This window comes from Paroedura picta, chromosome 4 (assembly GCF_049243985.1).
Source record: "Paroedura picta isolate Pp20150507F chromosome 4, Ppicta_v3.0, whole genome shotgun sequence".
Classification (NCBI taxonomy): Eukaryota; Metazoa; Chordata; class Lepidosauria; order Squamata; family Gekkonidae; genus Paroedura; species Paroedura picta.
The window spans coordinates 91,657,196-91,682,590 of record NC_135372.1 but is presented as its reverse complement, the minus strand read 5'-3'; the positions used below and the strand labels follow the sequence as shown (position 1 = coordinate 91,682,590).

The 25,395-nt window shown below is 42.3% G+C and overlaps 1 protein-coding gene across 2 annotated transcripts in view; it reads left to right on the top strand.

Moving 5' to 3' along the window:
* KCNC4 (potassium voltage-gated channel subfamily C member 4) overlaps positions 1–3,400 on the top strand; it is a 38,705-nt gene extending 35,305 nt beyond the window's left edge. Inside the window, exon 4 of one of the 2 annotated variants that reach the window (XR_013230360.1) lies at positions 359–3,400. Coding sequence is in view for 1 of the 2 variants with exons in the window: in XM_077334178.1 (XP_077190293.1) it covers positions 2,761–2,780 (20 nt within the window). In the remaining variant the exon portion in view is untranslated. The remainder of the gene's footprint in view (positions 1–358) is intronic. The other variant, XM_077334178.1, reaches the window with a different exon arrangement.
* Positions 3,401–25,395: the final 21,995 nt, after the last annotated feature.

Below are 25,395 nucleotides of genomic sequence, written 5' to 3'. Positions count from 1 at the left end.
GTGGAAGTTAATTAATTTTAATATATTTTTAAATTGGTTAAACATCGGGAGATATGACCAGATAAAGGTAAAAGGTAAAGGTCTCCCCTGTGCAAGCACCGAGTCATGTCTGACCCTTGGGGTGACGCCCTCCAGCGTTTTCATGGCAGACTCAATACGGGGTGGTTTGCCAGTGCCTTCCCCAGTCATTACCGTTTTATCCCCCAGCAAGCTGGGTACTCATTTTACCGACCTCAGAAGGATGAAAGGCTGAGTCAGCCTTGAGCCGGCTGCTGGGATCAGACTCCCAACCTCATGGACGTCGCTTCAGACAGCATTTCTGCTGCTTACCATTCTGCTTACCCCTCTGCGCCACAAGAGGCTCCATAAAGGATTTTATCAGAAATCAGAAAAGAAATAATTGAGGATTGTATGCCATACTGTTAGGAATGGATTAATTGCTACTTGGGCAGTCAACCAGATAGAGTCTTGTCTACATGCCCCCACCTCCCAAAATGGCCAATGATAGACCTGGAGAAGGTGGGAAGAGGAGGAGCCATGGGTGGGCGTATAGACAAGTAGGCTTCCTGATGATCAAGCCACTTCTGGGGTTTCTTGAAGCCTGAAGAATATTTTAGTAGTTTCTCAATGATAAAAAGATAGAGAAAGGCTGTGCTAAAGTAACAAGAACAATGGCATGAGGAGGGAGTATAAACTATCTTGTGAAAATCTATTTAGCTGTGGTACATATATTTGGAAATGGATTCATGCTGCAATTTCCAAATACATGTACATGCACCAAGATAGACTTCTGTGAGATCTTTTTACATTAACTTTGTTGTAAACTGCCCCAAGACAGCTGTGCTGATAGGGGTTGTTTAGAAAATTGAAAATAAATAAATAAACAAATAAATAAATAAATAATGGTTTTAAGTGATACCTTGTACATGTGAAGCAGACATCATGGCTCAGACAGCACATCTTCATATTATCAGCCTCAAAAATGGTGATTTTTTAAGCAAAAAAATCACGTGACCCTGAATGAGGTGCATGCATGTGTGAATCAGCCCTTAGCTGCTTCTGATATAGGATTTTATCAGAAATCAGAAAAGAAATATTTGAGGATTGTATGCCATACAGTTAGGAATGGATTCATTGATACTCTGACAGTCAACCTCTCCATCTCACATACACTTTGGAGCAGCTGCTTCTTTCCTGAATGGGGCTTCCTGCCTTCAACTGCTGTTAGACACACATCAGGCAAAAGGATGACAAACTTTTAAGTAAATCACAGATCACACTACGAGTCCATAGTGGGACAGACACAAGGAACAGGTCAAGAATTAGTGGGTTACATTTTTTCCCAACAGAGGCTGGCCAGCCAATTAAACTGCCCCCTTTTATGGCTAGAATAGGGACATAGCTGTTTCAGTGGTCATTAAAGTTTGAAAACAAATCTGAGCACTAATGTGACTTTCTTTTATTTCATCTATTGGTGGTCAGTGCAGCTCTTCAGACCCATTTTCATTTAATTCTGATAACAATTTTAGATGTAATATTTATTATTATATCCTAACAAGACTTTCCTATATGTTTAATAGGGAAGAAACAGATTACAAGATTGTGCCATGATGTCTTTAGTTAGGGAAAGCTGAGATATCCTGATGAACCTTGCTTGGGTTACTGAACTATGTGTTCTTCTCTGGATAGAGGATGAAGTGGTGGGTTGTTTATCAAGGCAAAGCTCAGGCAGGAAAATGTTATTCTTCAGCCTTGAGGGATGCTGTTCTAGGATAACATAGCTCTACCCTCCCTGGTTTACAATCCAGATTCTGCCTTTCCCTTGAGTTGTTAATCGTTTTAGAGTTATTCAGCTTTGGCTTTAGAAGTACAAGTGTGATATCAGTGTTCATGGGAAAAGACCTCCATATGCAAGATTCTCAGGACGTTTTAGAAGCCTGCTCCTGGATATACTGAACATGAAACTGCAAATAACACAACAGTTTATCGAGTAGTATAGAAGTGTTACCAAGCTCAGTTTGATCAGTCATCCCACTGAAGCCATTAGTTTTAGCATGTACATCTACTACATAGGCTCATTTAATTGCTGACTCTTATCAAATTTTATAACGTTGACCAAACTGATCACTTAGTGTACAGCCAGCGAGTTGGCCTAACTAAGGAACTTTCACACACAGTCTGAAACATGGGGTGGTTGCACACAGAAGCTACTGTAGTTTCTATATCTGGATATGGTGGTTCTGCTTGTAGCCTAAGACATAACATGATATGACTGAGTTTCAGGCAGATACAGGCAGGGTAACAATGCTCTTTAACCCCCTCTGCAGTTGATAGGACATGAGGATATCAGTTCCTGCTGAGCCTTTGTCTTCCCCCTCTGACTCAGCCAAGCTGCCCTGTGTGCTGTCTGGGCTGTTTCTCCAGCCTTTAGAAAGCTGAATGATTCATCATCGTTCTTCTTGTTGAAACCCCTCTGGATTCTGCAGCACACAGATCTCATTTTCTCCCTTGTTACATTTCCTTTAAAACTATTCATATCTAGGAATCAGTGGGAGTAAAAAAGTATATAATGGTGTTTTCAATGCCAGGTCCCTTAAATACAAAGAACTGAAAAGATAAGCCTCTCATCTGAGTAGCTCTGAGGGAAGCGTTGGTCATGGGACAGAGAGACACACAAAGACAGTAGCATTGGTTGGAACACTTCTTTGCCTGTTTGGAATCTATTACTGGGAAAGATTCTGAAAATCCTTGTTTTTGCAGGACTGTTGAAGCCTCACTGACTGTCACTAGAAGCTGGGATTGGCTCAAGCAGCTCTCCTATTTGAAATGTAAAGAGGGAGAATGTAAACTGGGAGAACCTGACTCTTTGCTGTAATCCTGCTTGCTTTGTATTTGATGTATAACAACTTGAGACATCCCAGGGTGTCCCCACATGACCAGTGTCATCATGCTGCCCAAAATGCCTGAGTGGTTCCGTTGGCAGCCACCTCCTTCTTATTGTATTGACTGATCTGTTAGCTGGCATAACTGCTGTCCTTTCCTGCAGATGCTTCAGTATGTAAGTGCCCACTGATGTCTGCAGATCTTGCCTTTTTTAAAGACTCCACTGTGTGCATTCCAAGTGTTTCCAACGGTCACTTCCCTTGCCATAAATGATATTCATGAAATTGTTTTTGGGATTTGAACCAGTGGATGTTGTGAGGAGAAACTTTTGCTTCCTGACAAAAGACCCTGTGGGTGTGTATAACTGAAAAAAGACAGAAGCATTAGACTAGAGAGGTGATTATGTTTTCCCCAATACTGTTACTACATCCCAGACAGTATATAATATCATTATCTTCTGCACTGTACACATACCTCTTCCTGTCAAACTGTTCTAATAAAGAGATCTGGGAGCTGAGATCTAGTTTTGGTGTGTTCCTTCTGTTGCCTTTCTTTCTTTGTTGCAAACATTTTGTGTAAAGAAGGCCCATTCATTGCCATTTGAATCTTACCTGTTTCCTTCTCTTCCTTCTAACTGGCTTAACTATTTGGGAGAGGTGTGAAACCAAAAAACTTCTGTTATGGGCAATTGTAAGCCATTACTATTGATATCACTTCCAAAAACTTTTAATTGTAAAATGGTTTACCATTGTTTACCTTCCCCCTTCCAGGGTAAATACCTTGCCCACAAAAATAAAAATTATGTCTTAGATAGCTGATATGTTCATTTAAAAAATGCTTTTAAAAATGGTTACCAGCACTGCCTGACATGTTTTTTTTTCTTTTGCTGAAGTGCTCTTTCAGAATACTCAAATATTAGGTTATATTTAAGGTTTGTCATCTGACATCCAAAACCAACCAAGCTGAACTGCCACCTGCATGTTTTGGCAGCGAGACATCACTCTAGCAGTTCATTCCTCCCAAAGCTACTATGTCAGATGTTTGCAAAGCCAGGAGGTCCTTTTATATAGTAACCTGAATACAGCTTGCACAACTTGTAATGTGACATGATTGCTTGTTTGCGTTCTAAGCTCAGAGTCTCTCTCAGCAGGCTGGCTGCATTCACTCTCAACAGCCAGAGTGTACTCAAGCAAAAAGGATGGACTGCTGGGAGACATTGGCTTTGGACTCTCCCACTGCTCCACGGTTTGAAATGAGCTGAAGGGAAACATTTGGATAGCAGATTCCATAAGAGGCATTATTTTCCTGTGTCCAAGAATTTTTTCCCTAGCTGGTCAAAATGTACAAACAAATGGGGTGGGGGGAGGAGAATCTTTTCAGTTGTTTTACTTGAGCTGCTAAAATGTTTTTGGCTGGCACTGCTCCCTGACAATCAAGAAAACCTAGGGGGAGGGGCCAAAGGAGGAGGGACCTATCCACAGGTACTTGCATTTGTGGAAATGGATAGGGACACGCCCATACCAAAGAAGTCCTGTTTGTGTCATACTTCAACTGAGGGGGAGTTTGATTTCAGATTATCTCTTTCTTTCATGCCCCAGTCAGGAAGTTGAAATGCTACAGGTTCAGAACAGAAACCACCCTCACTCCCTCTCCTCCTCCTTTGACAACAACAGCAGGAGGGTCAGTCCCTGGTACATCCTCCTCAATCCCTTTTGCAGCCAAAAAGTCTTGGAAAGCTGCCCAGTGTAAGTAAGTAAGTAAGTCAGATTTTATTGCATGTAGCCATAGGCCATTACAAAACAAAAGGAAAATATAAAAGGATTTAAAACATTTCAAATCAGTAATAAAAGAATGTGCAATCTCAGACAACAATCACTTAACATCATAAAAACATTTCCAGATTACATATGTCCACCTATCCTAAAGCTCCTCTAGGTACTTGCTCTCTGCAGCACCACTCTGTCCCTTATTTTCTTTGCTGCAAGCTGCCCAGTGTGTTTGGCTGCTGGCACCAGCCTTGCTCATCAAAAGCCCAAGGTTCTCAGCAAAACTAGGAAGAAAAACAGTATCAATTCCTGAGCAGTCCATGCTTTCTGGCTGATGGCCAAGCATCAATTACAGATAAAAACTCCTCTCAGAATCAGAATAACACAGAGCTGGAAAAGGCCACAAATCATAGAATAGAATAATGGAATCATAGAGTTGGAAGGGGCCATACAGGCCATCTAGTCCAACCCCCTGCTCAACGCAGGATCAGCCCAAAGCATCCTAAAGCATCCAAGAAAGGTGTATATCCAACCTTTGCTTGAAGACTGCCAGTGAGGGGGAGCTCACCATCTCCTTAGGCAGCCTATTCCACTGCTGAACTACTTTGACTGTGAACATTTTTTTTCCTGATATCTAGCCTATATCGATGTACTTGTGGTTTAAACCCATTACTGCGCATCCTTTCCTCTGCAGCCAACGGAAACAGCATCGTGCCCTCCTCCAAGTGACAACCTTCCAAATACTTAAAGAGGGCTATCATGTCCCCTCTCAACCTCCTTTTCTCCAGGCTGAACATTCCCAAGTCCCTCAACCTACCTTCATAGGGCTTGGTCCCTTGGCCCCAGATCATCTTCGTCGCTCTCCGTTGTACCCTTTCAATTTTATCTACGTCCTTCTTGCAGTGAGGCCTCCAGAACTGCACACAGTACTCCAAGTGTGGTCTGACCAGTGCTGTATACAATGGGACTATGACATCTTGTGATTTTGATGTGATGCCCCTGTTGATACAGCCCAAAATGGCATTTGCCTTTTTTACTGCTGCATCACACTGCCTGCTCATGTTTAGTTTACAATCCACAAGTACCCCCAAGGTCTCATTCACACACAGTGTTACCTAGAAGTGGGTAGGCATCCATCCAGAAGGCATGCTTTTCATTTTTCTGACCCAGATGCAGAACTTTACACTTATCTTTATTAAATTGTATCTTGTTCTCATTTGCCCATTTTTCCATTGTGTTCAGATCTCGTTGAACTCTGGCTCTAGCTTCCGGAGTATTTGCCAGTCCTCCCAATTTGGTGTCATCTGCAAACTTGATGAGTAGTCCCTCCACCCCCTCATCTAGATCATTAATAAATATGTTAAAAAGTACCGGACCGAGCCCTGAGGTACCCCGCTACTCACCTCCCTCCAGTCTGATGAAACACCAATGACAACAACTCTTTGAGTGCGGTTCTCTAATCAATTCCCTATCCACCTAACTATCTGAAAAGCCAAATTGCAGTCCTTCAATTTATCCATCAGAACATCATGGGGAGCCTTATCAAAAGCTTTACTAAAATCCAAGTAAATGACATCAACCAAATTTCCATGATCCAGCAAACCTGTCACTTGGTCAAAAAAGGAAACCAGGTTGGTCTGACAGGACCTGTTGGAGACAAATCCATGCTGACTTCCTTGGATCACCAAATTGTCCTCCAGATGTTTGTTTGTTTGTTTGTTTATTTATATTTGCTCAATATGTTTAATGTTTGCAGATCATTCCTTTTAATATCTGCTCCATTATCTTCCCCACAACAGAGGTCAGACTCACTGGTCTGTAGTTTCCCGGGTCATCTTTCCTCCCCCCCCTTTTTTTTTCAATCACCTTCTAAAAACTTCTGTTGAAGGAAACTTCACCAGCCTCCATGGCAGCCTATTACACCTAAGAACAGCCCTCACCATCAGAAAATGCTTTCTCCTATTTAAGTGGAACCTTCTTTCCTGTAATTTGAACCCATTGCTCCCAGTCCTTTTCTCTAACTGTAGTAACTGTAGTAAACAAGTTACACCTAACCAACTCTCTCAACCTTTCATTGTAAGGAATAGATTCCAACCCCCTCAACCATCTCAAAGATGTGGAGAGAGACTGTAGTTCTTAGTGCAGTGAAATGGAGGGGGGAGTCATTTGCAAGTCCAGTTGGCTTGAAAGATCCACCACTGGGTCCATAATTACAGGGACGGCATTGCTGGAGCATGAAGAATATTGTACAGCAGAGTATGTTTCCTAAATTGCTACTGATCAATAGTAGTTTGTTTGAGGAAAAAACTAAAGTCCTCCTTCATTGGGCTCCAGTCTCCCTGGTGAGGCTTTGATTGTGGTGACCACCGTACAGCAATATTGGCAGCAATTTTCAACAATTTATATTCCCCATGCAAACCCTCAATCCTTGTACTAACAGTTGCTCTTGACCTAATAGATGTCCACAGATGCTGTTTGGCCTGGCCGGGGGAGGGGGGGCTACGGGCTACAAGGGGGAGGCACCTGTTATATGCCAAATACAGGAGCCTTCTGGTTTGGGGGATTTTAAACTGCATGCACAAAAAGATAATTTACATAGGCAAAGTAAAAAACTTGGGTGGGATGCTATGCAAAAATTAGTTTGGTACCACTGAGAGACTGAATTAACAGACAAGTGAGTATATGTGGGGAAGAATTATTACTGGGCTGTGTGTAAGAGTAGCATTTAAAATGTGTACTTGAGTGTTCAGAGGCCTACAGTATGTGTTGGGACTTTTGGAGTGTATATGTTTCAATAAGCTATGTTAAATGGGTCTCTAGTTAGGATGTCTGAACAAAGGATTTTAGGAAAATACTCTAATATATACTGTTCCTAGACAGACAGAATTGTGTGTTCTGTGCAGCTGATCTAGAATTCGTCATGGACACTGGAATTTCAAGCACATCAACATTGATTCTGGAAAAGAGAGCACATGCAAGTTCTATGCCTTGGTGACTGTGGAGACTATAGGTGCATGAGTAATGTGAAGCCACGTTTATACACAGATATACACAGAGAGAAATCTGCTTCCTTAGATTGGGATGCATGTTCATTCAGGAGTGCATGCAAAGATAGAAAGGCATAGTTGTGGTGGTTTCATGTCTCACTCTACCATGCTTCTGTGAAAATTAGGGTCTTAAATGACAATGATACAGAGTTTGTGTGATGCAAACCTTGACCAGTGTGTTCTGTACCTCAGCCTGCTGTCTGACAAACAAGTGGCTTCTAAATGTAGTAAGTTCAGTACCCAAAAAAGAAACAAGAAAAAAACAGTGACTTTATTTACCCGCTCCTGATAGCAAAATAAGGTGGGTCAGAAAAGATAACCAAACTATTTACAAATCTAATATGATAGGTATGGGCATGAATCAGGAAAATGTGGTTTGTTGCAGTTCATCGCATGTCCAGTTCACAAACTATGAACCATCAAAAACATTTAAGGGCCAAATGAATCAGTTTGTGAGGTTCGGGATGTAGTAGAACCACCTTCCAGTGTGCTAGAGACACCAAACTCACTGGAGACCTCCGGCTGACTCTCCTCTACCTACCTTTCAGTTTTGTAAGGATTAGATTTATAGGGCCTGAGTTATAGCACCTTCAAAGAAGGATTCAAATGGATTAAGGTCAAACCAGAGAAACTCTCAGAAGAAACTGGTGGGCATTTTTGAAAGCCCAGCAGAACCAGTTCAATTAATAATGCCCAGCAGAGGGATGTACTAAAAGGAATGGGATTGCCCATTGGAAACAATGGAAGAAGCTTGAAGGCCCATTAGAGATAATGGAAGCCAAGAATGCCAATTTGCATGGACACCATTGAAATACATTACGACATAAAAATTGTCACAATGAAAATGTGGAATGGAATTTCAGTTAATGTGTTTTGGCCAGATAAACTGTTCTGACACTGAAATAATGGGCCTCAGAAATAGAATTAGTGCTCTGAGACTGAAGTGAGAATGAAATCCCCAGACTGGAATGACAGTCCCTGGGAGTAGGAGAAGTGTTCTGGGCCTGGAATCACAGCCCCCAGAGTGGAATGATGACTCCTGGAATTAGGTTATTGCTCTGCAATTGTAATCACAAAGCATAGTATGGATTGAAATCTCTTTCGTTTTACTTAATGTTTCTTGAAGATACGCATTTAGTCCCTTCATCAGCTCCACCTAAATATTGTCTCTGCCTGTCAGCTGCTGTTTCCTTGAAGAATCATGATATTGATGTCAACCACCTCCTCTGTTCACAAGTATAAATCTTGTCCCTGTCCTCCTTCCAGTTTTAGCATCCAGTTCTGCTTCCTTCCTGTCCTCCATGTTCCTAGTATGTGTCACACTGTGTTTGAGTTTCTCATGCACCTATGCCCACTCCATTGACCAGTGTCCCACAACATCCCGTCCATAGGCTCTCTGTGAAAAATATTGCCCTGTACTCCAGCCCCCCATTCTCAAACACCACCTCAACCACAATAATAATACATCTCCATTGAACATGGGCTCTGGTATCAGAGCTTGAACTAAACCCAGATGCCTACTTTCTGGCACATGCACCCAGACAATATAATCACTGAACATAACAAGATCAACTACTTCATCTCTGGCTTATTTTCTAACATTGTAAATGCCATTAAATGCCTAACAATGCCCTTCTGTTCTAAAAGGTCTTGAAAGAGCCACTGGATTCAGATTTTGTTCTGCTGCTTCAGAACCCACCTGGTGTGCAGCTATCAGTAGCTCACCTGGGCATGATCCTGGATGCTTCCCTCTCAGTGGAAACTCAGGACATGAGAGTAGCATGGCTGGCATTTTGCCATCTTCACCAAGCCAAACTACTAGTGCCTTACTTGGCCCTAGAACACCTTGCCACAGTGATCCATGCGATGGTCGCCTCTAGACTGCACATCTGTATCCTGCTCTACACAGGCCTGATACATAATCTTGATATGGAAACTACAGCTGGTCCAAAATGCAACAGCCAGGGTCCTCACAGGAACACCATGGAGGTCCTACATCTGGCCCATCCTCCAACAACTACAGTGGCTACCAGTCAAAATCTGGATTAGGCTAAAGGTTATGGTAATCACCTTCAAGGCCATATGTGGTCAGGGCCCAGTGTACGAGGGACCGCCTTTCTGCCTACTCCCCTCAAAGTGCTTTGCGCTCTTCCACCTCCAACTGGCTAGTGATCCCTAGCCCAAAAGAAGTCTGCTTGACTTCAACCAGGGCCAGAGCCATCTCTGTCCTGCCAGCCACCTGGGAGAATGAGCTTCCAGAGGAGATCAGGGCCCTAATGGAACTAAAACAGTTCCACGGGGACTGCAAAATGGAGCTCTTCTGCCAGCCGATTGTTTGAGGTCAACTGGAACCAGCAATACCCGCTGGGACCCTGTACCTCCCTCCCAGGAATCCATGTACCTTAATTGAACCATGGACCTGTTTGATTGTTGTTCTGTTAAATTGTTATTCCCTGTTGTCGTTGTTATTATTACTATTGCTGTATTTTACTTGCCACAAAACTGAGTTTGATGTTTTGTTATGTTCCATGTAAACTGTCTGGAGGGGAGGGCGGTATACAAATGTAACAAACAAACTAACAAATAAATAAATAAAATCATGGCTACCCATCTGAATTGAGCATTAATGTAAAGAATTTTAGGCAATGGTCTTATCTACTCCTTTGAGAGGGGCTTGGGGTTTGTGTGTGGAGATGGATTAAAAAGTGATTTTTTCAGCTAAGATTTTAACATGATTTTCCTTGAACTTCCCATTCAGCATATGTCGCAAAGCCCTAGGAAGAATTATCTTTGGCTGACTGGCATTGCTTTGCTCATTGACTCTTGAAACAAATCTATCTCCAACAATATTGGGGTGTGTGAGGGGGTGTGTGAATAAAGATTCAATAAGTGGATACGAGTCCTCATTTAGTTCCCAGAGAAGAAAATATTTGAGTGAACCAAGCAAAACTAGAATTAATAGCTTTTGAGGATGTTTGAATTTTACAGAGTGTATTTGAAGAAGGAAGGGGGGATTAAAAAAACATGAAAATCTGATGAGAAGTGGATGAGAAGAGATAAAAGCAAGACAGGCACTAAAAGAAAAAGGGGGAAGCAAGAATAAAGCGCAGAAAGAAAAAGAATGCATACTGAAATCCCAGTATCAGAACATGCCTGGATTGCAACTTGGTGAGTTGTTATTAAATATAATGGAAGCATTTTAGTAAATAAAAGTACTGTAAAATGGGATTCAGCTGAACCGAGGAGGAAAACAGCACAAATTGTGGACTGGGGATCAAGCCAAAGTGATGTCAGGTTTGCTTCCCCAGTCTCAATAGAACACTGTTGAATTGTTTTCCTAATCCAGAACTGAAACATCAGAACTGAACACAGATTTTATGGTCTGTCACAAAACTGTAGCAGATAGAAACTGCAATTGGTAACTAAATAGCTAGAGCCTTTCTCTTGCAGAAAGCTTCACAATTTCCGTTTCAGTCTTGTTTAATATGCTCAAAGCCAAAGATAATTATGAAATATTAAAATTACTAACAAAGTCAAGAATCAGGAGCTTTGTGGACAAACACATCCATTGGGGCATTGCAGTCAGGATCAATGGAAGCATGCAGCATGCCCAAACTCCTCTTGTAACCCATTGCAAGGAACACAGCAGATCTGGAAACTTTTCTTAGGAAACAAGCCTCTCATGACACAAGAAGTCCACAGGTGATAGTACAGATGTCTGGCATGACTGGGAACATTATAACCATTTCAGCTCTCTTAACACAAAGCCTGTAAAGAAACAAGTCATGATGGGATTTCTCATAAAGGGATAAGAGCTAGACCTTTCCCTCTGCTTTGTCATTTGTTTGTTGATGAACCTTCCTACAGAATTCCTATTGATGGGAAGTGCTGTCAAGTCACAGCTGACTTATGGCAACCCCTGCAGGGTTTCCAAGGCTAGAGACATTCAGAGTTGGCTTGCCACTGCCTGCCTCCACACAGGGACCTTGGGTTTCCCAGATGAGTACAAACCAGGGTAAACTCACCTAGCTTCCCAAGATCTGACAAGGTTGGGCTAGTGTTATCCAGGTCATGGCAATTCCTATTGCATTGGATTCCTTTTGCTGAATGTAATTGATTCTTCACCAATTATTAGGCAGTCATTTAGTGGCAACCATTTAAAAATACAGTTATAATGTGAGGAATGTATGATCCAAACACAGATGTTTTCCATTCTACAGCCGTCTTTTTGGATCTTCATTAGTATTGTGGTGGTTTTGATTATTCTGTTATCGGTACAGTCATCACACACTTACATTTTTACTTAATTTCTCCCATCAGTGTCCTGTCTGTTCTTGGTTTTCCATTCCCCTGTTCTTTTCTCCTTTTTTTGCGCATGCACTGAAGTGTTGTTGCACTTCAGTAGTCTCAAGGGGGCTGAGAAATCCCCACACAAGTACATTCCCCATTCGCCACACCAAACCTGGTTGTCCCTTTTCCCGTGCTTGAACATTCTTTCTCACTGGCTCCCCCACAAAAATTTTGAATCCCTTTACCTGACTTGCATCAGACAAACAGCCCACAACACCTTGTTTCCTTCAGATTGCATGTAGGCTAGTTGCATGCACTGCAATATGTATTTGAAAATGGTGCCCAGGGACATGCTACGGTGTTTGCCATACTAGGTAGATCAAGTTTTACTAAATGAGTGAAGCCAGCAAAAAATGAGATTTGCTGTTGTAACAAAATTCAGTGTGACAATATGAACACTACTTCATATGAGTAGCAAACCATATGGCAATGGCCATGTGGTTTGTGTTCACATGGCAACACTGTCAGACATATAAGACTTGAGCCTCAGCTATGAAGCCACTAAAATCCTGTTTAACTTACATTCTAAGCAAAATGAATGCAGTATTCTATCTTAATCATCTCATTGCCTGCGTAGATCCATTAACAAAAAGACAAAGAATATTACTTCTAGTTCTAAAGGGAAAGAGATGAATAAAGAGCAGAGTCTTGAGGTGCTTGTCAAACTTCTTTTGCTGTGGTGAGAACAAGTTTGTAAAGAATCAAGCCTTGATTTTTCAGCAAGGGATAAGAACCAGACCCTTCCCCCCTTTCTAAAGACAGCTATAAATGTACTTTTAACAGCCATTTTTTGGTTTGTTTTGATAATTTGATGGATGTTGTTTTTATTATTGTATTGTATTTGCTTCAAGCAGGTCTCTGGAAAGGCATTCTAAATAAAGAAATAAATATTACTTCAAAATTCCTGCAATTTACAAGCCATTTGATTTCAGCCTTTCTTTTTCTTTTGCCATCAAGTCACAGCCGATTTATAGCAATTCCTTGTGGGGTTTTCAAGGCAACAAATGAATAGAGGTGGTTTGAAGTTGACCCCCTCTGCATAGCAACCTTAACTTCCTTTGTGGTCTCCCATCCAAGTACTAATCAGGGTTGACTCCCCTGAACTTCCAAGAGCTAGCAAGATGACAAAGGGTAAGTATAAACCTTAGTATAGGAGGAAGCCAGTGTGGGCAGCAAAAGCAGGTGTGCTTCCCTATATGACCATGAATAAGTGGATGAATACATGAAAAGACAGACCTGGATACCAAACACATTACACTTTTGAAACATATAATGAAATGTAACAATTGCAAACCTCAACTTTCCAATTCTTGCTTATTATTATTTTAGATCTGATATTTGGGCAGAGCCTGAGGGCAAAGCCCAGAATGGAACCAGAGGTGAATACAAGCCTTGAAGCCCAGTGGTTCTGTGTTGCAGCAGAATAAGAGCCTAGCAGAAAAGCTACTGATTCACCTAAAGTGTACAGCTTTTAAAACAAATATCCTTCTTTTCTAGCAATTGGCTTGAAATCATTCCTCCTGTCATCCCTGGGGGGAAAGAAAAAGAAAACTGCCCGGCCAGGCCACACTGTTACAACTAAATACGTATTAAAACAGGAGAGAATTTGCCTTTTGTTACTCAGTCAAAATATTTCACTACCTTTTTTGGGTGGGTGGGTAGGTGGGAAGAGTAATTGAGATAAGCCAATAAGAATATTTGAACTGGGATATTGCTTCATATGGTCCTTCATAAAACAACATGAATGATTAATGTGTCATTCAATGCATATTCACACAAGGATCTCAAAAATTGTTGCATGGAAGTAAAATTGCATCAGAAGTTGCTGTTATCGATTGTGGTAAATTTGTATGTGTGTCTTGAGTGCCATTGAGACACTTTCAACTTATGATGACCCAGTGAATTAACACTCACCAAAACATCTTGCCATTAACAGCTTTGCTCAGGTCTTGCAAACTGAGGACCATTGCTTCCTTTATACAATCAATCCATCTCAAGTTGGGTCTTCCTCTTTTCCTGTTGCCTCCAAATTATCCTAGCATTATTGTCTTTTCCAGTGACTCTTCTTATAATATGACCAAGGTATGATAGCCACATTTTAGTTTCTAGGGAGAGTCCAGCCTTGATTTGATGACAAGCCCACTGATCTGCTGTTTTGGCAGTCAGTGGTGTGTGTAAAACTCTCCTCCAACACCACATTTGAAATTAATAAACATTCTTTCTGTCAGCTTTCTTCATTATCCAGCTTTCTCATGTGTACAGTGGCATACCTTGCCTATGTGATACCCAGGGCCGATAATTTTTTCCGTAATGACCATGAAATAAAAGAAATAGTAATGATAATGGCCAGAAAATAATACAGATGGTGAAAATGTTCTTTTATTTGTATAGAAATGTTGTATATAAAATCATGACAGTAAAAAAAGAAAAATTCAAATTCCAGCATGCTATTCTATCATGAGAGCCAGCATGGTGTGGTAGTGTCCAACTAGGATCTGGGAAATCCAGGTTCGAATCCCTATTCATGCCATGGGAGTTTGCCAATCACATTACTCTCAGCCTATCTCTGACATGGAAGTCCTCAATAGAGCGATCTCATCAGATTTTAGAAGCTAAGTAGGGCCAGTATGGAGGCACTCCCAAACACCTCTTGCCTACAGGGTCATCAGAAGTCAGTGGCAAAAAACAAAACAAAACACCTACTACACCACAAGCATAATATTCTTGGCACTAATTCAAAATGGTGATGAGTCAGTAAGAGCCGAACAAGAGCCCCGTAATCCTGGTTATTTTCCTGGCTGAATTTGTCTGTCAATGCTACGTGATTGGAGAACTGCAGCTACTGAGAAATCCAGCACTAGCATCAAAAACTGATGGAGAGTATGGATATCGCAACCATGGCCATGACTGGTCAAAGAATCCATCCTTTTTGTGACATCTCAAGGCGTTGCACAGTGAGGGAAGTCAAGACGGCAGACTCAGCCACTACAAGGGGCCCATCGGCTGGGGAATTCCATATGCCCAAATCCAGGGATTGCAGTCCCATTCACTCATAATCTACCAGGCATAAAAAAACCCACAGCCCCTCTGTTTATGCAACCACCCTAAACCTTCCAAATTAGAAACTTACCTGCACTGGTGTTCTCCAGGAGCAGGTGAGTGGTGGTGCTGGGGATTCAGCAGAATGAGGCATGGTGTAGAACTGTTCCGCCCAATGTTTTTGGCTAAGGGGGAAAGATCTTTGGTTGTTCAAGATGGTGAAATTTTGTCAGCGATTCTGCACCAGAGACTTCCCCCTGAAAACTCATTAAAGTACATTGAGATGTGCAGTCAGAACATGTGCCCGACAGAGGAAGAATGAAATAAAACCACCAACTAAAGAGCTGAAGGACACGTGTCTGGAACTGTGAAAGATGCTGTATACACATCACAAACAATGCAAGGAAAACCAGGGAATGGGCACACTTTAATAATGGTAGAGACATGAGACTGCAGTTGGAGGACCTTTTGTTAATTTTATAGGGGCTAGCACAACACTAAGGACTTCCACGTGGGAAAGTGGAATGGTTGTGTTTTATCCCACCCTTACTCGATCCATCTGATTTCCCCCATATACTGGCCATCTTGTCTTCCCCACTCATGATCAGCTGGAATGACAACTCAGTGGCCATCATCATGTTCAGTTAGAACAATAACCCAGCAGCTACCACCAACAGCCAGGACGCAATTGAGAACAACACAAGGAGGGCTATTTTTGAGAATCCAATTTCTCCAGATGAGGAAATAATTGATTGCCCATTTAAATAATTCAGCCACTGAGATGCCCTTATGGTGAAGATCAGGGTTCATTAACTATTATATAAAAAGTTTTTCCTGAGGAATTGCTATTAACTGAGAGTATATTGTATTATTACATAAAACAGAGGAATTAAATGTTACATTAATTAATTCCTAGATTAGATAAGATAATTAGATAATTGATAAAGGAAATAAGAGATCAGGAATTAAGGGCATAGAGTTTATTTTTGGATACAGGAAAGTGTCAGAAGGTCGTGCAAGTTGGACAGAGACAGGAGAATGTCAGAAGACTATAACGGGTTGGAGAGTGTTAGGGAAGAAACAGGAGAATGTGAAGAAGATAAAACAAAGATTGGTTTGGGTAGGAGATAGATAGGAGGATGTAGGAGTGGGAATAATGGTTAGCAGAGGGACAAGAGGATCCCCAATCCTTTGGAATTTTTGAGCACCTTTGGTATTCTGACAGAGTGTTGGGTACAGCTACAAAATGGCTGTCACAGCTTATCTTCAGTCACATAGTGAAGGTCCTTGTAGTGTAATGGCATCTGCTGCTAAGGCAATTAAAAAAAATCTGCACAGCCAATCAAATCTCCAGAGGCCCATTAGAAACCTTGTTGGGCAAAGCCTTGCTGGTCTGACTCACCTTCTAAGCACACTTGGCAGGTACCAGGAAATGTGTCATGGTATTCCCAGGCACCACACTGTGTAGGTGGCATGGTATTCCCAGGTACAACACTGGGAACCCCTGAGCTGCACTCTGAAAATAAAACATTTAAATAAAACGTTTATTGTTCATACATAGTTGACAATGTTAGGATTCAGAGCATATCTTATCCTCCAAGGCTTCACTGAAAAGACCTTGGGCCAAATTCTAGTCAATTTCACTCTTAATTGCACAGGAGACAGCAAGAAAGGTCCTACATTTCAAGTAGGGGCTTGTCAAACAGTGTTAGGAAAGGGTGTGGGAGGAAAATCCAGAACTTCTTACTAGAAACAGAAAAGACCATACAAAAACTGAACTTCTGATATTCAGTTGCAAACCACCATTGACAATTATCCTCTATGAATCCTTGTGTTTGAAAAATGGAAAGAGAAAACATGTCAATTTTATAACAGAACTAAATTCAAAGCCCATTCCTAAGAACGGGCTTTGAAGCCCCCCCCCTGCCACCACAGCTGGCCAGCACACCTGATGCCACGGCTTCCCTCTGTTAGGCGGCGGGCCTGCTCGGCGAGCCTAGGGTAAGCCATCCCACCCCCACCCCCCACCCTGCTGATGCTGCAGTTTCCCCTGGGCCCTCCGAGCAGGGCCGCCCCCTCTGCGAGCCCAGAGGAAACCATCTCTGGTTCCCCCAGCTGATGCCGTGGCTTCCCCGGGGCCCGCTGAGCACACCTACTGCCTCTGTGAGGTGGTGGGTGTGCTCAGCAGGCCCCGGAGAAGCCATCCCCAGCCGCCTTCCCCAGCGGTGAGGCCAGCAGCTGGACTGACAGCCTACTCACAGTGGTTGGTGCGGCTTCTGGGCATAGCTCTGGCTTGTGCTGTTGAGGGCCCAATCGGAAGGTGCTCTGTGCCTTCCGATTGGGCCCTCACCCGACTGGGTAGGAATGCTGTCTGCCCTGGTGAGGGGCCAATCACCCAGACCATCCCCGCCCACTAAGGGCTTAGCTTTTTATGTTTACAGTGAATGCTGTTTACAGATAATAATACCTGCTTTAGGGCTATGCTGCATTTGTAATTCAACTAATTATATTTCCTAGGGCTGACCTATTGGTTCCCAGCAAACAATTCTGGTTTGTATTCTGTGGTGATCTGGAAGCAAGGTGTCTGCTGAAAGTGGCAACTCTATCTGATATTTATACCACCCCTCACTTGGTGTCTCAGGGCAGTGTTTATGAAACATAGAACTTGAAAAAATACCCTGTAATATTAATAGCATTTGTAAATTATCAAAAAAGGAGATATAACAATTAACAGATCACAGAGAGTAGTCTAAGGGATGGGGACATTTAGCTGTTGGTGTTGTAGTCTCCTGGCGGTTGTGTCGGGTCTGAGTGCTCATTTTCCAAAAGCCTGGTGGAGGAGCTCTGTTTTGCAGGCCCCACAGAACTGTTTGAGTTCCAGTAGGGCCTTGATCTCTTTGGGGAGCTCATTCCACCAGGCTGGGGCCACAGGGGAGAAGGCTGTGGCTCTGGTTGAGGCCAGACAGATTTCTTTGGGGTCAGGAATCACCTGCTTATTGGAATATATGAGCTCTTGTCCTTTGAAAGAAGGGAACGCCAATTTTGTTTCCTTCCACGGATATTTGTGCTCCCATTCCTAGAATACTGAGAAGGCTCAGTTTTTTTGTTAGCTTGATAGGCATGAGACAGATTCCTCTTTCCTAACAAAAGGCCTACCGACCTTCTGGATATTCCTGTGGACTCCCCCCCCCCCCCAGCAGTTCCAATACCCTAGTTTGAGAAACACTAGCTTACAAAAAATGATGGAAGTTTCTCAATATGAATTGTTCAGCTACCTTGCCAGACATCACTGGCTCCCCCTTTTTCAGGCTTCATTAAAAGGCAAGCAGAAGAAAATTCTCAAGGTGGCGATGATGAAATTATTTATTTCAATGTTCAAAACAATTTTCCAATGTTCAAAACAATTTCAAAACAGATTCCCAGGTATAATCCGTTTTCGATATCCTCATCAATGATGTTCTCAATATTGTTAATAACTCAGTCTTCTCTAATTGTATTTTTATACTATAGAAAATTACCTTCTTAGTCTCTGATAATGTCTTGGTTTATGTAGTTCAGTCCTAAACTGGATCTACTAATATTGATATCACAGTGTGTCATTACTCAGTGGTCCCTACATTTAGATAACATTTTGTAATCTGGGAGAACACACAGTTGAGACATATTCCAAAGTGAGACAATCAAGCCCCAAGAAATGAAGCCAGAGAGGATAATATCACAATGCATACTGCGTTGTTAGTATTGAAACCTATTTAATTCCTCAGTGAACAATTGCAAGATCTTTACCAGGGTGTAAGCTGCACGGAGCTTTTATTCCAATCCCAGGTTGATTCAGTCCCTGCCCTCTACACAGAATTTAAATTTCCCTTCTGCAGCAAGAAGGACTGATCCGGAGTGACCCTACCTTTATTGTGCGATATCTTAGAGTGCTTTTAATGCTCAATATTTTTCAAATCCGGATTGGGAAAGAAAGCTCCGTGGTAGAGAACCTCTGATAGGTCACACCTGGTCATGTGACAAGCTTACCTTAAAGGAGAAGCCCCTAATTTCTCTCAACTTCTGTGGGTCCTGGATATTTTCTTCCTTCTCTGCCTTTTTCGATCCTCTCCCGCCCCCCCCCCCCTCCAAAAAAATAAAGAGGCTCCCTGCTTGGCTCCTCTCCCCTCCTTCAAGAAAAGAAAGAAAGAGGCTTGCCCCCCCCTTCTGAACTACCCTAACCACGGGCAGAAGATTTTTCCCTTTCAATGGGGGGGGGGGAGAGGAAGACCCGAGTTCAAAACAATCTGAATTCAACAGGATTGACAATGGAATAAACAAAATAAGTGCAGACTCTGCCCAGGTCTGTGGTGACTGGGATGGACATTTTTTCAAACATTCAATGAGACTTTATTGCAGCTGATTCATAGAAATTCGGGGCTATAGCAGAAGTCACAGCAAAAGATTCACTTTAAGATGCTTACTAAAGTTCAGGAAGAGAATGAACAATGTGTATTTTTAGTCAACAGGATAGCTTAGTGGTATTAAAATTCAGTCTGTATTACAGACACGGACTGAATCAGTATTCTAGCATGTGTCTCTCCATACCAGCATTTTCCATTGAGTGTCTGAGAAGCTAGAGTTACCATGGAGACCCAGCTCCAGGGCAACAGAACCTACTGTCAAAAAGGGGCTACACAGGTAGAAAGATGGCCCAACAGAAACCTAAGCATCTTAGAGCATGTTAGATGATTCATCTTCATAAAATAAACATATTTAATATACTTCATCTGGAAAAAAGAGGCTAAGCTAGAATTACGATACTTGGCCTGAAAATCCGATGAGGAAATTGGATTTGAAAAGAATAACCAAAGCAGTATGCATATTTCCTTATTGCCTTATATCTGTTTTGTTCCTTTCCCCCCTTTTTACCATTTCTTAGTAGTTCTAAAAGTTCAAGACCCTGTGGAGAAGTTGCCTAAACCTTTTTGGTAGCACTGTAAGGTCTACACTGACAGAAAAAAAAGACAGAAGACATTAGAGAAGAATAAAGACACATTAAAAAATAGAAAAGTTGAAAGTGATCACTGGGGTAATTTAACCCAGCTTTCTGCCCTGAGGCTGATCACGCAGTATCAAAACCCAGTGACATCAACCACCACTACCAGAAGTACTCTTTCCTTTATTCTACTGCTTGATTTTTCAGTTCACCCAGCTGGATAGTTTTGCCTGGAACTCAACTGAAACTCAATTCAAATAAGAGTCAAGTAGCATGAGATAGTGGTAGGTCAGTGTTTTCCAGTTTGTGTCATCATCCCCAGGAGCCCATGGATAAGGGATTGCTGAGCCCTCCTCCCCTTGCTATGGTCCCTCACCACCACTGGCCTTTCTCCCAGAAGGGCTAACTTCCAGAATTTAAGCCTGGTTAAAAGAAAAGTGCCCCTAGGGATAGGCTGAAGAGGCAGCATCACCCAAGTCTATGTGCTTCTTTTGAACTTTAAATTGCATCCCACCCTTTGCCTTATATATATTGGCAAAGACTTCCATTTAAATAGATAGGTCTGCTGCTGTCACATCTTTGCCCGGAAAACAAGGACATGCTGTTCCTTGTTTGAGAAGGGAAAATAAAATGTTAGGGCTGATTTCCTTCACATATTCTGGCCCTTTAAATTAAATATGTGCATAATCATATACTTAAATGCCTCATATTAGGTAACAACTGTGCATATTTATTCCTTCCCTAGACAGTTCTCCTGCACAACAAGCCTTATTGGAAGGAATGGGAACCACAGAACAACAGCACAGCTCCCATTTACTGCAGAACTCCCCATGGATTGTACCCTTAGTTGGATTTGTACCCTGCCTGTCCTTAACATGTCATACTAACTAATCACACTGATTACAAGTTGCCTGTGGTTCCTTTGACTCACCCTTTGGGAACTGTTAGCCTAATTGCAAACTTAAACAGTCTTTGGCAAGTACGTGTCCGGTCTATTAAAAGTCTTCAGTGGGAAAATTATTGCCCATTACTCACAACTATTAGTTGTACTACTTAACAGTTACACATTGGGAAAGCTGTTATCGCAACTGAAATCCATGTATGAATGTAAGTTACAAAGAGATTTATGTCACAGAGCAGTGGGTATGATAATGAGGTGCAAGCAGTTATATGGCTGCTTTGTTTGCTCCAAGGCTGGTAAATGAATATGAATAAGGGCTGAGTGACAATAAGGGAAATCTTATTAGCCCAGGATGGGTCAATATCTTCATGATATTTATATTTGCTTGTCATGCTAAAGGTTTTCATGTGTTAAGTAAGCTCTTATAACACACTTCCTTGGAGTTTTCAATAATACAGTGCATACAGGCTGCATCAACATAGTGAGGACTTCCCTTTATTACCAATATACAAATGCAGAGGGATGAGTACTGGTAATAGTTTTATCCACATGGGTATTTTCTGCATGCTTTGCCCTATCACTTGCGATTTTTCTATGCATTTTTCTTTGCCATGCCCCTGAAGTGCTTTTGGAGAGCTTTAAAAAACAACTGATAATTGCTATAGTGTTATAGCAATGACCAAGCTTTAAAAAAATCCTCAAAAATCCCTCCAGTGGTGCAGAAGGGGAAATGGTACCAATAAGGCACTGGTCAAAGGAAATGAATGGCTTGCTAAAAATGTACTTAGACTGCATTATTTTGGAAAAGATTGTGGCAATGTGGGTTTAAGAGAACATACTGAACACAGATAAAACCAGAGAGCCAAATATCCATGTACAAGCAGCCACGGATAAGTATCACACATGAGTCATTATGGGCTATGCCCTTATGTGCAATCTGACCCCATCCCTCATGCATACCTCAAAGGCCTTTAGTTATGGTGAGCGCCTGGTTAAGAGGTTGCCTTTGTATGCTGTCTTGAGTCCCATAATCAAAGAATAGTGGGATATAAATGTAACACAAATATGCTATTTTTCACATTTGCTGTGTGTGCTTCTGATGAGCATTCTTCCTTAGGTGGAGTCTGTTGACTTGTTTAAAGTGCTTAGATGATTAAGCGCAGCATGAATGATTATGTATTTAAACTATCACAGGTTATCAGTTTTAAGAACCTGAAGTGATGTGGGGAAATGACAGAGGGGACTTTGCGATGTAGTAAGTTCCAAGCTAATCTGCTCCACAAGCATGTTCTTCTTCAATTTGGCACCACTACCCCTTTCTGTTTTTAAGAAAATATTGTATGTGTGATAGTGACATGAAGAGTGCACTTAGTCAAGTGCTGAAATCCCCAGAGGCAGTCTCTGGAAAGAACTCTCACAGACTGACCTTACTGTGCTGTCTGTCTAGCTGCTTCTATTTGTGTTCTGACTTCTTCTGTCCTCTTGGCTTTTGCCTCAGCCCTTTAGGAGCAGAGGTGAATGACGTCACAAGACCTAAAGCCTCTAGGAGCAAGAATTCAAACCAGCTATCAAAAAAGAGATCAAAACTGTGCCATGTACATAGAGAGGGAATTTATATCTTAATAACTGTCAAGGTGATTTGTGTGAAGGTTTGTAGGAGGAATGGCATGGTACGATCCTGAAGGACATGGTATGGCTTCTGGGCCTCACGTTTCACTAATATGCATGAGTTGCCAGCTACCATGTAGTAGCTGGAGATCTGCCACTGTTTCAACTGATGATCTCCAGGTAACAGAGATCAATTTGCCTGGAGCAAACAGCCACTTTGGAAGGTGACCTCTATGTCACTGTGTCCCAAATCCCATTCTCCTCAGGCTCCACCCACAAAATCTCCAGGTATTTCCCAACCTGGAGCTGGCAAGCCTTACAAGTAGAAGAATACTAACACCTCTTTTTAAAAGAAAAAATAGCTTTGTGAGAGGAGACTGTTGTGAAGAAATCCAGGAGTGGAGTGCTTTCCTTAACCACCATTTATCTGCCCCCATCTGCTTACCTAGGTGCCATTTCCCACCACAGTGTCTCAAGACTGTTTTTGTAACTTTGTGGTAAACTGCTGAGATGCATGACATACGTGGGATTGGGAGTTAGCCAGTAGGCACCCTTTCACATCTCTTGTTTTATTTTTAGCTTATAAAATGAAATCAGGGTTCATATACCCACTTGCATACAAAGTGTAATTAGAATGAGAAAAACAGAATTTCTCAATTTAAATATCCTCTGGAGTTTTCCTTTCAGCAAGATTGCTCCCCTTCTCCCTTGTGCTCTCTCATGTATCCAGATGTGCTGTTGAAAGTTCTGGCTCTTATCAGAAGTCATAGTAGTTTACAGCAGTCCTCAATTATTTTGTGGACTGTGACTTAAGTGTTTCTAATTTTGTTTTATGCTTACATATTATATCATTAACAATTATCTTTTGGATATACTGGCTGTAAGAGGCTTGAGCTAGTACTGAATTTCTAGTGCTGGAATAACTCTATTGTCTACATCGGCACAACTCAGGCCGATTCTGCATGGGTGGAAAAGGCTGGGGTAGCATCAGAAGGGACCCGGGGCTAATCCCTGTGTCCATACGAAAAGGATGCCAGGATGCCGCCCTCCTGGGCCTGATGCGGATCGGGCCCCAGAACCCCTGTACTAAGGGCACACAGATTCTTCCTTTTGGTGCTGCAGGGCCAATGGGGTCTGTCTTACAGCAGGCCCATCTGGACAGGAAAATGGGCCTACCCACCCTACAGAGGCCTGCAGGGCAAAAAAAAAAAATGCCCCAGACAGCTTCACGGTGACCAGGGCATTCTTTTTGTATTTTGCAGGAAGCTGGGAATGCAATCCCACTTCCCAGCAAAATACCCCCCCCCCGCCGTCTGCTCCTTGTGCAGCAGAACCTTCTTGCCACCACTGTGTTTCCTGGGGGGACACAGGAAGCTGTGGTGCATGCAGCTCTGCAGCAATGCACTGGTGGCAGCCCAGAGTGTGGAATTGGCCTCAGTGTGTTAATGTAACTCAGACTACAATGGCAATCCTTCCTTCTCTGCTTTTTAAAAACCCTGCTGGATTAGACTGGTGGTCCATCTAATCTAGTGGCCTACACAATGGCCAACCAGTTAGGACCAACAACAGGACATGGGTGCCAAGGCCTCTCCCATAACAAAAGCAGTAGAAGTCCCAACACATACAGATGTTGTATTCCTAATCACTGGATTACAGATGACTATGATGATGAAGATTTAAGGATGCCAGCTTCTGGAATTACGCCTTATTTCCATCCTACTGTGATCAGTTCCCCTAAAGAAAATGGATGGTATGACATTGTACCCCAATGAGGCTCCTGTCCTCCCCAGGCTCCACCCCCAATTGCCAAGAGTTTCCCAGTCTGGAAATGGGAAGCTACCCCCCCCCCACCCCAGTCACTTGCCAATGGCAGGAATGGTTGTGTGTCATCATTTTGATGCTCTCACTAGTGCAGTATTTTAATTGGCATATTCCATGCATGGCTAATCTGGATTAAGTATTCTGGTTGACGGGCAGCAGTACAGTTACTAGAGATGCTGTTAGACAGCTGTTATTCCTACTCTGCCTCATTCTTCATAACACTGTTCTTTTCAGGTTGCTGTTGGGAGAGGGCAAGAGTCTTAATTAGTTATACGATTATGTGCTCTGGCATAGCAGTATTAAATTTAACTCTCCCAGATTGCTCTGCCTATTGCTAGAAACTATTTTAAGTGGCATTGATTTGGATAACAATATAACAATTGTCTACATAGCAGGGTATTAACTTCATGTTCTAAGGGTCAAAACAAGGGTTCCCTTGTCACGCTCATAGGATTTCTCCTGTTGCATTCTAAAAAGGATTAGCCGCTTTTGCAGTGATATCTTTTGTTCAGTTTGGGGATGTTCAGCTTGGAGAAGAAGAGGTTGAGAGGGGACATGATTGCTGTCGTTAAGTATTAGAAAGGTTGTCACTTAGAAAAGGGCAGGGAGCAGCTCCTAGTGGCAATAGAGGATAGGCCCCGCAGTAATGGCTTTAAACTACATGTAGAATGGTACTGGCTATGTAGGAGGAAAATGTTTCACAGTCAGAGTAGTTCAGCAGTTGAATTGGCTGCATAAGGAGGTAGTGAGCGCCCCCTCACTGGTGGTCTTTAAGCAGCAACTGGACATATACTTATCCTGGATGCTTGGACTAGATTGCAATGAGCAGGGGGTTGGACTAGATGCCCTGTATGGCTCCTTCCAACTCTATGATTCTATTACTCTAATTAGCGATAACTCTTCAGGGCCCTTTACAGTAGCGCGAAACTGAGCCAATTATTCTTCACTGTATGTTTCGTTGCTCCTTCCAATGTACACATTTTTCTGCCTGTAATTTTGTTGATT